The sequence below is a fragment of the Echiichthys vipera genome (genome assembly GCF_963691815.1).
Source record: "Echiichthys vipera genome assembly, chromosome: 4".
Classification (NCBI taxonomy): Eukaryota; Metazoa; Chordata; class Actinopteri; order Perciformes; family Trachinidae; genus Echiichthys; species Echiichthys vipera.
In genome coordinates this window covers 4,301,552-4,315,936 of record NC_139829.1, presented here as the reverse complement: position 1 = coordinate 4,315,936, position 14,385 = coordinate 4,301,552, and the positions used below count along the sequence as shown (strand labels likewise).

The 14,385-nt window shown below is 40.2% G+C and overlaps 1 protein-coding gene across 1 annotated transcript; it reads left to right on the top strand.

Annotated features, from left to right (window-relative positions):
- Positions 1-680: 680 nt before the first annotated feature.
- Positions 681-10,374, top strand: LOC310945886 (uncharacterized protein; the record flags this gene model as incomplete). Its single annotated transcript, XM_083912144.1, is given in 7 exon segments — positions 681-699; positions 3,759-4,397; positions 4,489-4,533; positions 4,614-4,670; positions 6,044-7,240; positions 7,789-8,089; positions 8,091-10,374. Coding segments are annotated over 7 exon segments (3,522 nt in total). The 3' UTR covers positions 9,355-10,374.
- Positions 10,375-14,385: the final 4,011 nt, after the last annotated feature.

Below are 14,385 nucleotides of genomic sequence, written 5' to 3'. Positions count from 1 at the left end.
ACGGCTGAGGGAACAAAACTGCCTCTGTATCTCTTTGTTTTGGAGACAGGCATTTTGTGCATGTGTCCTGCAACCAAAGCCTGCTTAAATCTCATTGTTTAATACCACTATGGACACAAAATAAAAAAAAAAGCTTATGATATAGCTTATAAGATAAAAGCTTATAATGATTTGTACATTTGTTTCTGAGGCTTATGGTTCAAAATGTACAGACCAAAACTTAAAATTGTGCCACACTGGACACTGCACTCCCTTTGGTCTCCAGCAAAACACCAGCAAGTTTGAAGTGGATCAGACGAACACATATTTGAAGGACAAATGAAGAGAAACAGAGACTCCTTGTTTTATAGTTGTTACTATAACACTAATTTTTTGTTTTTGTTGATTGACAGCTAAGAAAAAGGACATGTTCGTTCTCACAGATCTGGCCCACAACATTAGAGTCAAGTCATAAATGAATTACTTGACTGATTGCCTGTCCCCTGCTCTCACTGTTTTGACCTGAAGAAATCCCCAGTGACTCACAGGGAAGTTTTAAATTGTTTCCTTTTGTGACGTACATGTTTTTGCGAACAGTGGAAGAATTTTTTAGGGTGTGAATGACAGGTAGAAATGTGTCCAATGCTGTGAGGCTGGTGTCTTATTAGATAACTCATGACTGTGCAGTGGACAGATGAGACATGGAGGGAACTACACCAGGTAAGACAGAGATGCAAGTTTTTTTTGTATGGCACACTTTTTACGTAAAGGAAATTCACCATAATGCATTAAACGGAAGCTAAAAGAATATAAACTTTCTTTAAAGGAAACGCAAAAGTTAAGAACAGGAGGGCACGATGACATGCTCTTTACAGCTCTGTGGTGCTGAATGCTGCCTCTAAATGGTGGATTAGGTGTGGTCACTGTGTCTCTTTGTGGTCACTCTGTCTCTTTGTGGTCCTTTTGTGTCGCTTTGTGGTCATGTTATCTCTTGGAGTATCTCTGTGTTTTTTTTTAGTAATTTTGCTTCCCTTTGTGGTTGTTTGGCATCTTTTTATGGTGTTATTTTTAGTTGCTTTGCGCCCACAGTAATTCTGTGTCTCTTTATGGTCATTTTGCATGTAGTTTTAGTCATTTTGCATTTCCTTTGTGGTCATGTTGGGTCATTTAGCATCTCTGGGATTGTTTTGTGTGGGTTTTGTGGGTTTCAGTTTTTCATCAACATCTTGTGAGTCTGGGCCCCTGACACTTTGGGCCCCTGGGTCTGTGCCCAGTAGGCCCGTTCAGCAATCCATCCAAACTTTACACTCACTGTGAACTGACAGAACAGAGAAACTGGATGAAGCCTGTTTAACTGGCTGTGCCTCTAGTTGTGGTGTTTTTTAGTAGCTTCCTTGTTCTTATTTTATTTATTTCATGCAACACCTCTTCCCAGAAGTGATTCTATTTTTAACACCCAAACTGTTATATAAGGTTAAAAAAAAATGTGTTTACCTCAAGATTTCATCTTATCTGTCAATGAATGACCCCCTTTCTCCAAATCTGCTGTCCAAGAAAATTATAGAGCTGGAGCAGAACCGCCAAACTACTGGTATAAATACCAACATGTTACATGAACCACACCTCAGGTATCAGTGTGAGAGGATGTGCTTTGTGATAACAAATACTTAACAGACTGTTTTTTAGTTGAAAGATGTGTTATTTGATAAGGATTAACCAAGGGGGCTCATAATTTCACAAAATAGTTAATCAGGTCTTTCTCGTCAGAAAAAGAGAAACAGCTCAGATGAAATATTCATACATGTGCATTAATTGTTTAATGAGGAAAAAGAGGTACACGCATAAATGTACAAATATGTGTTAGCCATGAAAAAGAAAAACACACACAAATGTACCATGAAAATAAAAACAGTGTGGCTATTTAACAACAAAAAAAGCACAGTCAGTAAACCTATTAATTCTTTTCTAGGTTCTTAGGTCAAAGTTGTTCTCTGATGGTTGAGTGACATCATGGCGACTGCAGCACCTGGTCAGTTAGACTTTATTTTCTCTCTGTCCACATATGACACACTTGATAAAAGAAACTGTCTGAACTATGTCTATGTTTAATCAGTGTTTGAAAGAACCCCTAACATGACTTGTGAGAAAGACAGAAAACATCTTTTCTATTGATAAAAGCTTTCAGTGTTGTTCTCTTCTCTCAATAAAGAAAAACTCAGTTCTGATGAAACTGATGCTATTGCTTCATCTAAGCTAACCTCTTTAAGAGCCACCATTGTTGAATGAGCGTTCGCCTCTCGCGTCATTGCCACCTCCCACTTCTCCCTTAATTACCAGTAGCTCCTCACAGGATGCTGATTGGTCAAATGACTTATATCTGAAGCAGAAATGCATTACTTGGAGCCTCAGAGTATGGATTTTCGTTTGACATGTGAAGCAAGAATTTGGCTGCTGTGCGAGGTAACAGAACCCCTGCAAATGTACAAAGTTATCTGGCCTCAGATGTTAAAGTCACATCTTTCTGTCAATGTTATCATCGACCAGCTCCTGGTCCATGACTTTTGACCTCAATCGAATGCCAATATTGTCTGTTTTCCAGTGTTCATTCAGGCCGTAAAAACTTCAATAACTGACTAATAAACTGAACTATTGAACAAAAGAGGAGAGGGGCCATCCGCCTAGTTATCAGCACACAGTTGAAAAGCCAGAATCATGATTGTATGGGGAATGCATTAAGTGCACATTGCATTGGTCACCTGCGCATTTGTGAAGGCTCCATGAATACTGAATAATACAGGTTTTGAAGCAGTATATGCTGCCAAGTGGACAATGTATTTCTTTGTGCCAAACCACATTCTGCACTTTTCCAGCAGCATGACTTCATAGCAAGCCTGATATCAGAAAGAATTGTCAACTAGTTAAACTACCTTAAAATCTTCAGTCTGACAGTGCGTGCACTTTAACTGATTTCCATGGAGGGGATTTGATTTTACCTAACCTATCCCAAGAGACTCCCAGTCCGAGCAGACTAACTTCCAGTTAAGTACTATACTAAGGTGAATAGGGCTCTTCTAGACTTTTTAAAATGTTATCGGACCGAATCGATCAGATTCTGATATTGAAACAAATCTTTTTTGCAACGCTCAAAGCTATTTATCCACTATTTCAAAGCCGTACCGGTAGTGCCCCATAAACAACAGAGTCGGCGACAAGGGGCGAGGTGAAGCCTATTACGTAAGCATGTATTAACAGACTTGGTTGTGATTGGCCAGTGATGTAAACACACAGCGTGACAACCATGGCACTGATTGGCTAATTGTTAACAGAGAAACTGTAGTTTTATGTCACCATGCCAGGCGATTCTGTGAACTCTGAGATTCTAAGGTTTGGTCCCAAGGAACTTAGTAGTAAGAGTCGTTGGTCTTAGGTCTACTGTGTGTAAAATATATTAATGATGAATGGATGTAAATGTCATTATGATGTTCAGAGACTTCAGATTAATTTACTTGGTTGGTTACAGTTGGTCCTTTAGGACTAGAGTAAATCATAGACTGGTTTGAAGGCCAACTTGATCCTAGGAATATGATTCTTCCCTATCTGGAAAGTTAGCCTCAAACTATTTTAAGATTTGCAACATCAGTGGTTTTCAAGGTCTTAAACAGAAGACAGATTTTGTCAGCCTACTTGAAGAAACTTTAAATTCCTTTATGATTGTAAATCGATTTGATTGTATTCCCTTGGATTAAGTATAATAATTATGCTTTCTGTTTTCTTTTCAGTGTCAGAGATGAGAGTTGTTCTGCTGGGGAACAGCTGGTCTGAGAGGAGTTCAGTGGGGAACTTCATAGTGGGAGGGACTGTGTTCAACACTGAGGAAGAACCAGTCTTTCTGAAAGTCAAAGGAAAGTGGGAGGAGAAAGACATTGTTTTCATTAACACTCCAGATCTGCTGCTTCCCAACATCTCTGAAGACAAACTAAGAAAACATGTGAAAAACTGTGTGAGACACTCCGCTCCTGGACCTCATGTGTTCCTTCTGGTTCTACAGCCTGAAGAGTTCACAGAGGAACAAAAACTGAAGCTCTGCAGAGTCCTTCAACTCTTCAGTGATCAGTCATTTGATCATTCATTAGTTCTGATATCAACACCCAGAGAGGAAAGCTCAGGTTTCATGGCTTCAAGTGATATGCATCCACCCTTAAAGGACATGATCAGAAAATGTAAATTCAGATACATAAGGCTGAAGGACATTGAACATCAAAAGCTGTTAACACGCTTGAATCAAATTGTAGGTAAAAATGGAGAGTATGTGAGATGTGATTCATTTGAAGACACAAAGTTTGCTTTAAGTGGTGATCATCAAAGTCTGAAAAAAAGGGAAATATCCACTGCTGACTTGGACCCTGTTAGACCTCCTGGTAAGTAGTAAATGTGTAACAAAAACAATGGGTCTCAAAAGAGTTAGAGCATTACGTTGACACTCATTTGATGGTGTGGATCATTTTGTAGGACGGAAATCTATTACGGCAAGTACAAGAAATGCTCTAACCAACTGTAAGTAAATTATTTACAAATAATCAACATCATGTACTGTGCATATGACTAATTGTATTGCTAATTGTTTTTTTTAATAGGGTTTAAACCATACACATCGCACAACCTATCAGCAGTGGAAAGCACAATGCACCAAAGTAAGTAAAGACTGTTTCATCCCATACTACCCATTGGCAATAAAAACAGTCAAAACATATAATATTACACACAGGACTAGGGGTGCAACGGATCAAAAAACTCACGGTTCAGATCATTTCTCGGATCAGTCACGGATAGGATCATTTTTCAGATCATCAAAAAAAAGACAAGACAAATAAACATAAGTTTGTCTATTACATTACTCCACTGCTTGTGTCAGTACCTGCGCAAGATGAGTGCCTCTGTGACTCTTGTAGAGGGGGCGTGTCTGGAGCGCCGGACTTCTCATCTCCCAGTCTGCTGTGATAAAGTGAGCGGTTATCGTCACATAGCTCTGCGTTCCCCTGGACGCATGGCCATGCTTGATGTGTTTCCACCATAGACTGTATAAAAAGTGGACCGCTGGGGTCCGTTCTCTCAACTTGATCCAATCATATTTAATTCTGGGAGCCGCCATCTTGTTGGACTTTGACTCCGCCTCATTTTCTCTTACCAAAAAAGGACATTGTTGTGACGTTGGGGGGGGGGGGGGATACGTCCATCTGGCTGAGGTTTACAGAATTTGCCATAATAGCTCCACCGTCCCGGAGCTAGGCTAACAGAATGCGTAAACAGGAGTGGGAGCCAATGTTGAGATTATTTTATGTCATGGAGATATGACCTAAACATACAGACTAGAATGTTTCTTGTACCAGGCCTTAAACAGGTTTAATGATGCTGTGAACAGTGGACACTCGTAGAACAGCAGTTTCCACTGTCATATGGCCACAGCGTCTAAACATAGTCACGGTTTTATCCACTAGCCTCTTTACTTCATCATTATACTTGACGGGGAAGCCATACAGGGGATTTAAATGATGCAGGGTGTCGAAACTCCTCCGTTGCTCCGCTCGCCATGACCACACTGCTCTTAACAAGTGTGTTAAGAGCAGCTTGGACTGAACATGCGCACAACTTATTTTTTCATGAATCAATCCACAGATCACCTGTGTGCCGAATCACTGATATTGATTCGAACGGATCACGGATCAATGATGATCCGTTGCATCACTACACAGGACCTTTTAATGTATTGGTTTTGTATGAACGCACACATGAGATACTATTAAATCTTTTACATTCCTGATAATACATGAAGTACTACAATAACTAATTCATGCTTTTCCATGCCTTAAGTAAACATGATCATTGTATCCTTACCAAAAAGTGTTACTCCTCCAGCTTTTATTTAAGGCCACAAGCTAACGCCAAACTTGAATAATTTTACATTTCAAGGCAGTTTTTTTAAGTCAGTTTGGTATGTTAGGGGCCCAAACTGAGTTTATTTCTAAGAGTTTGTAAACCCTCAAACAATATTCATGTTGTATTACAGCATCTGCACTGAGGATTGTACTGTTGGGGAAAAGTGAAGATCCAAAGACAACGATCTGCAGCTTAATCCTTGGTAACCAAGACCTTGATTTACAGAGACATACCCAAACTAAACACTGTGTGGCCATCAACGGAGAATGGAGAGGAAATCCTTTAAAAGTGGTGAAAACTCCAAACATCTTCAGTCTTTCTGTTGAAGAAGTTAGAGAAGAGATGAGAAGCTGTGTGAATCTTTGTCTCCCTGGACCAAATGTTCTGCTGCTGTTAGTGAAGCCTTCTGAGTTCACAGAGGAGAACAGACAAACACTGAAGTTCATCCTGAGTTTGTTTGGTCAAGATGCCTTTAAACACTCAATGGTCATTAGCACACACAAGGAAAATGAATCAGGTTTCTCTGTCAGTCGGCTCCTGAAAGACTGTGGAAGAAGACACTACATGATGTGTAAAAATGACCACACATTGTTAATGCAGAAGATTCAGAACATTGTGCAGGAAAATAAAGGAACCTTCCTCACCTTCACTGAAGAGATCATCAGACCAAAGTCAGAACACATCAAACCAGTTTTAAACCTGGTTCTGTGTGGGAGGAGAGGAGCAGGGAAGACTTCAGCAGCAAAGGCCATTTTAGGTCAGACAGAGCTTCATTCAGTCTCCAACTCACCAGAGTGTGTTAAACATCAGGCAGAGGTGTGTGGACGTTGGGTTTCCTTGGTGGAGCTGCCTGCCTTGTGTGAAAAACCTCAGGAGGAAGTGATGAAGGGATCACTGAGGTGTATCTCCCTCTGTGATTCTGAGGGTGTCCATGCCTTCATCCTGGTCCTACCTGTGGGTCCCCTCACTGATAAGGACAAGGAAGAGCTTAAGATCATCCAGAACACATTCAGCTTTCGAGTCACTGACTTCACCATGATTCTGTTCATTGTGGAGTCAGATCTTACAGCTCCAGATGTTGTTAACTTTGTAAAAAAAGACAGCGACATCCAGAAGCTCTGTCAGCGCTGTGGAGGAAGATATGTTGTTCTCAACATCAAGGACCAGCAGCAGATCCCAGAACTGTTGAACATGGTGGAAAAAATGAGACCATACCATGATGAGCAATGCTGCTATACAACAGAAACATTTGCATTTGCCCAAATAGAAAAAAATTCCAGATTACAGGCTGAACTGACGGACCTGAAAACAAAAAGCACAATCAGCTGTAAGTACTATACATATACATTTAAATAAAAATAATGATAAATCATCCGAAGATGGACCTATGTTTGGCGACCGTCCTGTAGGGTTGAAATGATGAATTGATGAATTATTGGGTCTGTAAATCATCTAGTCGTAAAGAAGACAACCAATGCCAGATCCATGCAGCGGAGCTAAGTTACAACTAGTCGACTAACGATTTGGAAACAGCAAGCTAGAGTTATTGTAAATATGACTGTGATTAATTTAACAGCATTATACCAACATGATGTTGCTCAAGTTATGTTCAGTCTGACTGTTTAGGCCAGTACTCTTTCACGGCCGGAGTGTACAAGCATGCAGGGGCAAGCAACAGGATCAGGATGGTGACTGCAGTTCACCAACAAAAAAGAGTTTTTTGAAAGTTACACAGAGAAACTTTAAGGGTTCTAGCTTATTACAGTTCTAAAATGTTGTTGGTTCTATCGTGTAAGTACGGTTGTATCTGTAATCATTCTTGAGTGTTACAGGTTTTAAATTGTTAAAGTCACTCCAGGTCTTCTTATTTCACAGGTGATGATGAGAAGCTGAGCCCAGAGTGTCTCAAGATTGTGCTGATAGGGAAAACTGGCTGTGGAAAGAGCTCTTCAGGAAACACCATTCTAGGAAGAAAGGAGTTTGTAGCCAAATTGTGCCAAATATCAGTCACCAAACACTGTCAGAAAGCACAGACTGTAGTAAATGGTCGCTCTGTCATTGTGGTCGACACTCCTGGTCTCTTTGATACAACTTTGTCCCATGAAGAGGTTAATGAGGAGATGATGAAATGCATCAACCTTCTGGCTCCAGGACCACATGTCTTCCTGTTGGTGTTACAAAGAAACATTAAAACTAATCAAGAAAGGCTTTGGGAAGAATTCTGAAAAGTTCACCATCATTCTTTTAACTGGAGGAGATGCACTTGAACGTGAGAAGCTGTCCATTGAAGAGTATATTGAAAAAGACTTTGATGGCTCTTTTAAAAAGCTCATTGATGACTGTGGAGGAAGATACCATGTGTTTAATAACCATCAGAGACACAATCGCAAACAAGTTGATGATCTGATAATCAAGATTGACACCATGGTGAAGGAAAACGGAGGCAGCTGTTACACTAATGAGATGCTGCAAGAGGCCAACATAGCTATAAAGAAAGAAGTAGAGAGGATCCTGAAGGAAAAAGAAGAAGAGATGAAGAGAGAGAGGGAGGAGCTTAAAAGAAAATATGAGAGAGAAATGCAAGAGATGAAAAGAAAAATGGATGAAGAGAGAGCAGAAAATGAACAAGAGAGAAAACTGAGGGACAAAAAACTTGAGGAATTCATCAGCAACGAGCATGACAGAAGAAAGAAAGAAAAAGAAAGGAGAGAAGAAGAAGACAGAATGATGAAAAGTCAGGAAAAAATAAAAACACAGGAGTGGGAGAAAACATTGAAAGCAATGGAGATGAAAATAAAACAAAACACTGACACAAAGCTGAAGCAGTCAAGAGAAGAGCTAAAAAAAGCACAAGACGCTTGGGAAAGGGAACGAAAAGAGTGGTGGGAGAAAAGAAATCAGGAAAATGAGCAGAGGAAACTGGAAGAATGTCGAATCATTGAGCAGGAAAAAGAAAAATATGAAAACGACAGAAAAGAAGAGGATAGAAAAAGAAAAGAACAAGAGGAAAAAATGCTAAAGGAATTGGAGGAAAACTATCTGATATGTCTGATTCATATAAAAGAGGAATTTGAAGAAGAAGCCAGAAAGAAAGCTGAAGAATTCAATACATTTGGGGAGAAATGTAAGAAGGAGTTGAAAGAGCATGAGAAACAAATGAAAGCCAAAGATGAAAAGTATGACATTCTGAAGGCACTTTCATCTCAGAGAGAAAAAAACCATCAAAGAGAAATCAACGACTTAGTGAAGTGTTTCGCCAAAAAAAGGGAAAATGTTAAAAAACTCAGTGACTTACTGAAACAACAGGAACAAGAAATGAAGGGGGTGGGAAATGTGAAGCAAAAGGAAAACCTGCAGGAAACGCATGAAAAACAAATAAGTGACTTGATACAGGTACTTCTGAAAGACTTTGACAAACCACATCTGTGTCGCATCTTATGAGACATTCTATTTTGTCGGCTTGGCATTATCCATCTGTCCATCATTATGGTCTTGACTGAGATGTCTCAACAACTATTGTGTGGATGGCCAACAAAAAATTTTACACCACAGGGGTCCCACTCTCAGAAGGAACGATAGCGGACGTGGAGGACAGTTACAAGTACCTTGGAATACCACAGTCAAATGGCAACCTCGAACAGGCAACAAGGAAAGCGGCAACTGCCAAATACCTCCAGCGAGTAAGACAAGTCCTAAGAAGCCGGCTCAATGGCAAGAACAAGTCCCTGGCAATAAACAGCTACGCCCTGCCAGTGACCAGATACCCTGCAGGAATAATCAGGTGGCCAAAGGACGAGATACAGAACACAGAAGTTAAGACCCGGAAGCTCCTCACCATGCATGGCAGGTTCCATCCCAAATATACGCACCCTGAGACTGTACGCGCGGCGTAAAGAAGGAGGCCATGGACTAGTGAGCGTGAGAGCCACTATCCAGCATGAAACATCCAAGCTCCATGAATACATCAAGGATAAGGCCCCCACGGATGACGTAGAAACATCTGTGCAGAGTATGGACTGGAAACCCCAAGATCCAAATGGGAAACTCCTTCAAAGATGGTGGAGAATGAGCGAGCGAAGATCCTGTGGGACCTCCAGATACAGACTGACAGGATGATAATGGCAAACCAACCAGACATCGTGGTGGTAGATAAAGCACAGTAGAAAGCCGTGGTGGTGGATCTGGCGATACCAAGCGATGGGAACATCCGCAAAAAGGAACACAAGGAACTTGAAAAATACCAAGGGCTCAGAGAGGAGCTGGAGAGAGCCTGGAAGGCACAGATGACAGTAGTGCCTGTGGTGATCGGAGCACTAGGGGCAGTGACCCCCAAGCTGGAGGAGTGGTTACAGCAGATTCAGGAACAACCTCGGACATCTGGGATACTGCGCAGAACCCTCAAGCTCCCTGGCTCTGGTAGAGGACCCGAGCTTAGAGAGAGGGTCAACCACCTGTGCACACACGGAGGGTGAGGAGAAGATTTTTTTTTTATTATATATAAAAAAGGAGAAATGGGGGTTCTCCAGGAATAAGCTGGATTTAGAGCGGCAAGGTGTATGGTGTGTGTGTCCCCGTTAAAAGACACGGATACAGGTGTCCAGGTTAGTCATGGATTTATTTGACTGTGTTCTGTAATAACAACACAAAGTAACAATCAGTACACTGTACATAATGACATGAATAAGGTTACAAATGACTGTATTCAGTACTCAAGTATATCCTATAAATATTAAAAACTAAACCAATCACCTCACGTGAGTCGCACAGACAGCATGACTTAGCTTATTAGTTATAACAACACACCAGCATAAGATAGCTAAACAATACACAATAACACAGAGTTAACATTCACTTAGACAGTTATAACGTCATTAGGCTCACCTTCTGGCATTTACACACAGTAATAAAACCAGGGAGCTGCAGTTGAATGTTGGAAAAGGGCGAAGGAGTTACACGTTATCTGGCGCTGTATCGAGAGAAACTAACATTCACAGCACGGCACTTCACACAGACCTAGCGCATTCACTAGCGTCAGAGCGGCAATGGTGCGGTCAAGAGCGTCGGACACATGAAAACTCGACGAGAAACTCAATACAACTGAACAGCATTTAACACTTAAACAACAGGGGCTTTCTAGCAATATATATGTATAAACTATACAGTATATACTGTATATATATAGTTGAAAAATGTATAAATGTTTTTTTTCTTCTCTACGGATTTGTTTGGAATAATTCGCCTGTTTTGCTGTTTCCTAAATGTTTGTGTAATTATTTACATTTTAGTAAGAAAATGCAGAAAACAACTGGAAACCATCTGATCATTAGAGAATATCTTTGTTTTGTTTTGAATATAAGAAAGAAGTTGATGTTTCAGTGTAAGTGAAATGAAATGAAAACATATGTCATTTGACCTGTTTTTCTCATAGGAAACATTAAACAAACATGAAAAGCATTTGTATTCCATTTATATTTATATCAATAACACCTGCCTGCTTCTATATTCGAATAAACACATTATCTACAGTGTTTGTCTTTAATGAGATCATGTCTGTCTGTGTTCACATCATATATATATATATATATACATATTTTTAAATAATGTTAAATATCTATAACATTCAGAGGGGCTGAAATAAATAGCCTCATGTGCATTTATTGTTACTTCATTGAAATAAAGTTAAGGTTCTATGTGTAATAACAAATGAAAAGTCTGTGAAAAATAACAATCCAATTTTTCTGAACCGACCAGGACCCACGGCCCATGGGATCAGCGGTGATGACTCACAAAATGTTGTTGAAAAAAACACACAAAAACAACCACAAAGATATTCATAATAACCACAAACACACAAAAGATACATACAAAGAGACACAAACATACAAAGAGGCACAAAACAAAAAGATCAGAATCAGGGTGGCAGGCCTTGTACATGTCTTTGCCCCAGGGCCCACTGACTCATAATACGTCCATGCGCAGATATTTCCAAACCTGAAAGAAAAAGAGTAGTATGGGAATCGTATGGAAATAGTGGCAACACTATTGGGATAGTGCAACAAGAGGAAGACTTTTCAAAATAAAAGAGGAAGAAATAGTGGAACCAACAGAAAAGTGCAAGTGATTATGTAGATTAAGAATTGGTCACAACAGTACACTAATACCCTCCTTAGACCGTTTAACGTACCCTCAGATGGTTATAAATATCTCTAGGGAACTAGATAGACCCATCTCTCTGTTAGAGGTGCATAAAGTGATCAAGTCTATGCAGAACAGGAAATCTCCTAGTCCCGATGGTTTTACAGTTGAGTTCTTTGAGGCTTACTTGATGCTATTAGCTTGCATCCTTATAAGAATGTTCAATGACTCCTTTACTGAAGGCAGACTGCCAGCAACCTTGTATGAGGCATCTATTGCATTGCTCCTGAAGAAAGACAGGGATCCTACCTCATGTGGCAGCTACAGACCAGTCTCACTTTTAAACATAGATTGTAAGATCCAAGCTGAGGTCCTCACCCTCCAACTGGCCATCTGACTTAGAAACCAGAATGAGTTTGAAGGCATTACTCATTTCGGTCTAGTCCACAAACTCTCCTCATATGCAAACTTATTTATTTCAAACCCCACCATCTCCCTCCCTTGGCAAGATCACGCCCATAATCCATATTCCCCTTTAAAACAACTGACAAGTGGTTCAAATATATGGGGGTGTTTATCACCACCTCCTTTAGGGACCTTTTTCAGAAGAACTTTCAGCCACTATCAGATAAATGCAAGTCAGACTTGTCTAGATGGGCGCCCCCCCCCCCCCCCCCCCCCCCCTGTCCCCTGCAGGCCAGGTTAATCTTATTAAGATGGTCATTTTACCAAATTTTCTTTATCTCTGTCAACACCTCCCAATTTATCTTAGGCCCTAAATAATGAATACTTTTTTTTGCTAATCTAGACTGTAGGTGGTGAACCCTTAGTTTGACGCTCATAGCACTTTTCCACTTGTCAACATCCAAAAAATCCATGAAGACCAGCTGGTAAACTTGAAATATTTTACTTAAAAAATGCAAGAAATAATACAGAAAAATGAATTGTCACAAAATTAAATATGAATCGTGTAATCACGGACTGAGTGTGAAAAAGAGCGAAAGAGAGAGAAAAACTCCCTGCTTGTCCTGACTAACCACCAAATTCATGTTACCCATATAACACTCGCAACAGTGTTATATTAAAGGTGCAGTCTTCGCTAAACAAAAATACATCTGTCCACAAAAATAGTAAAACCCAAAACATGAAGATATTGCTCAATTATAAGCAATGAATTGCCCCCCGGGGACAAATAAAGTTTTTTGAATTGAAAACCATATGTATAAAATGTACATTATGTAAATATTCTTATTCTTAATCCTTCTAACTACTACAAATTTCAACTTGGAGCCTACCTGCTTATGCAGTTTAACTCAGGTTATCTATAAAGTCTTTTCATACTTCACCCCATAGCAAATGAGGTCTTGGTTTCTACCCAGCTCAATTTAAATTTCCTCAGTTTCTTGAAGAAGACATCACTTTGTTATTGGGCACATTGGTCTTGGTGTTCACCATAACCTGACGAATAAACCCTCTGCTGTCAGGAAAAGTCCCCATGATTTTTCCTAGAGGCCATGAATTCCTGGGTGATGTGTCGTCGACGATCAGGTTCGAAAGCATGGTGTGTTACCCAGCAGATATGTAACATGGTTACTACTCATGCTGCCGATAAATGTCGTTGACCAACAGGGATTTCCAGAGGTAATAAAGTACATCGAGCCAGGGTACAATATCCCCTCCAAAACAACCATACCCACCCGCGTAGAAGCAAGCTACGCAAGGAAGAGGGCCGAGTTGAAAACACAACTTGCAACCGCGAATGTGGCCCTCACAACAGACTGCTGGACTTCCTTGACTACAGAAAGCTACATCACAGTTACATGCCACTACATTGAACCAGACTGGCAGGTAATGTCATTAGTCCTACTCACAGAGAGCAGGAATAAAAAAAATCACTCCTCAATAGAAGAATACAATACTATGCCCTCACTGGCATGGTATTGTATTCTTCTATTCAGGAATGATTTTTTTATGCTAGTGCTATTAATGTTTACAATGTCGCAGATGAGAGAATGCCCAATTTATTTTCATGTTAGGTAGCCTGTGTAATATTTTGATATTTTTTTTATTCAGAATATGTTTGATATGCTACCAAATTGTTATTCCCTGCCCTCAAGTGAGTGATAGAGGGATATGATTTGTATTTATTCTGCATATCATAAGGAAGATAGCACCCTCACCTCCCCCTCCAACTGGCCATCTGACTTAGAAACCAGAATGAGTTTGAAGGCATTACTCATTTCGGTCTAGTCCACAAACTCTCCTTATATCCAAACTTATTTATTTCAAACCCCACATTCTCCCTCCCACGGCAAGATCACGCCCATAATCCATATT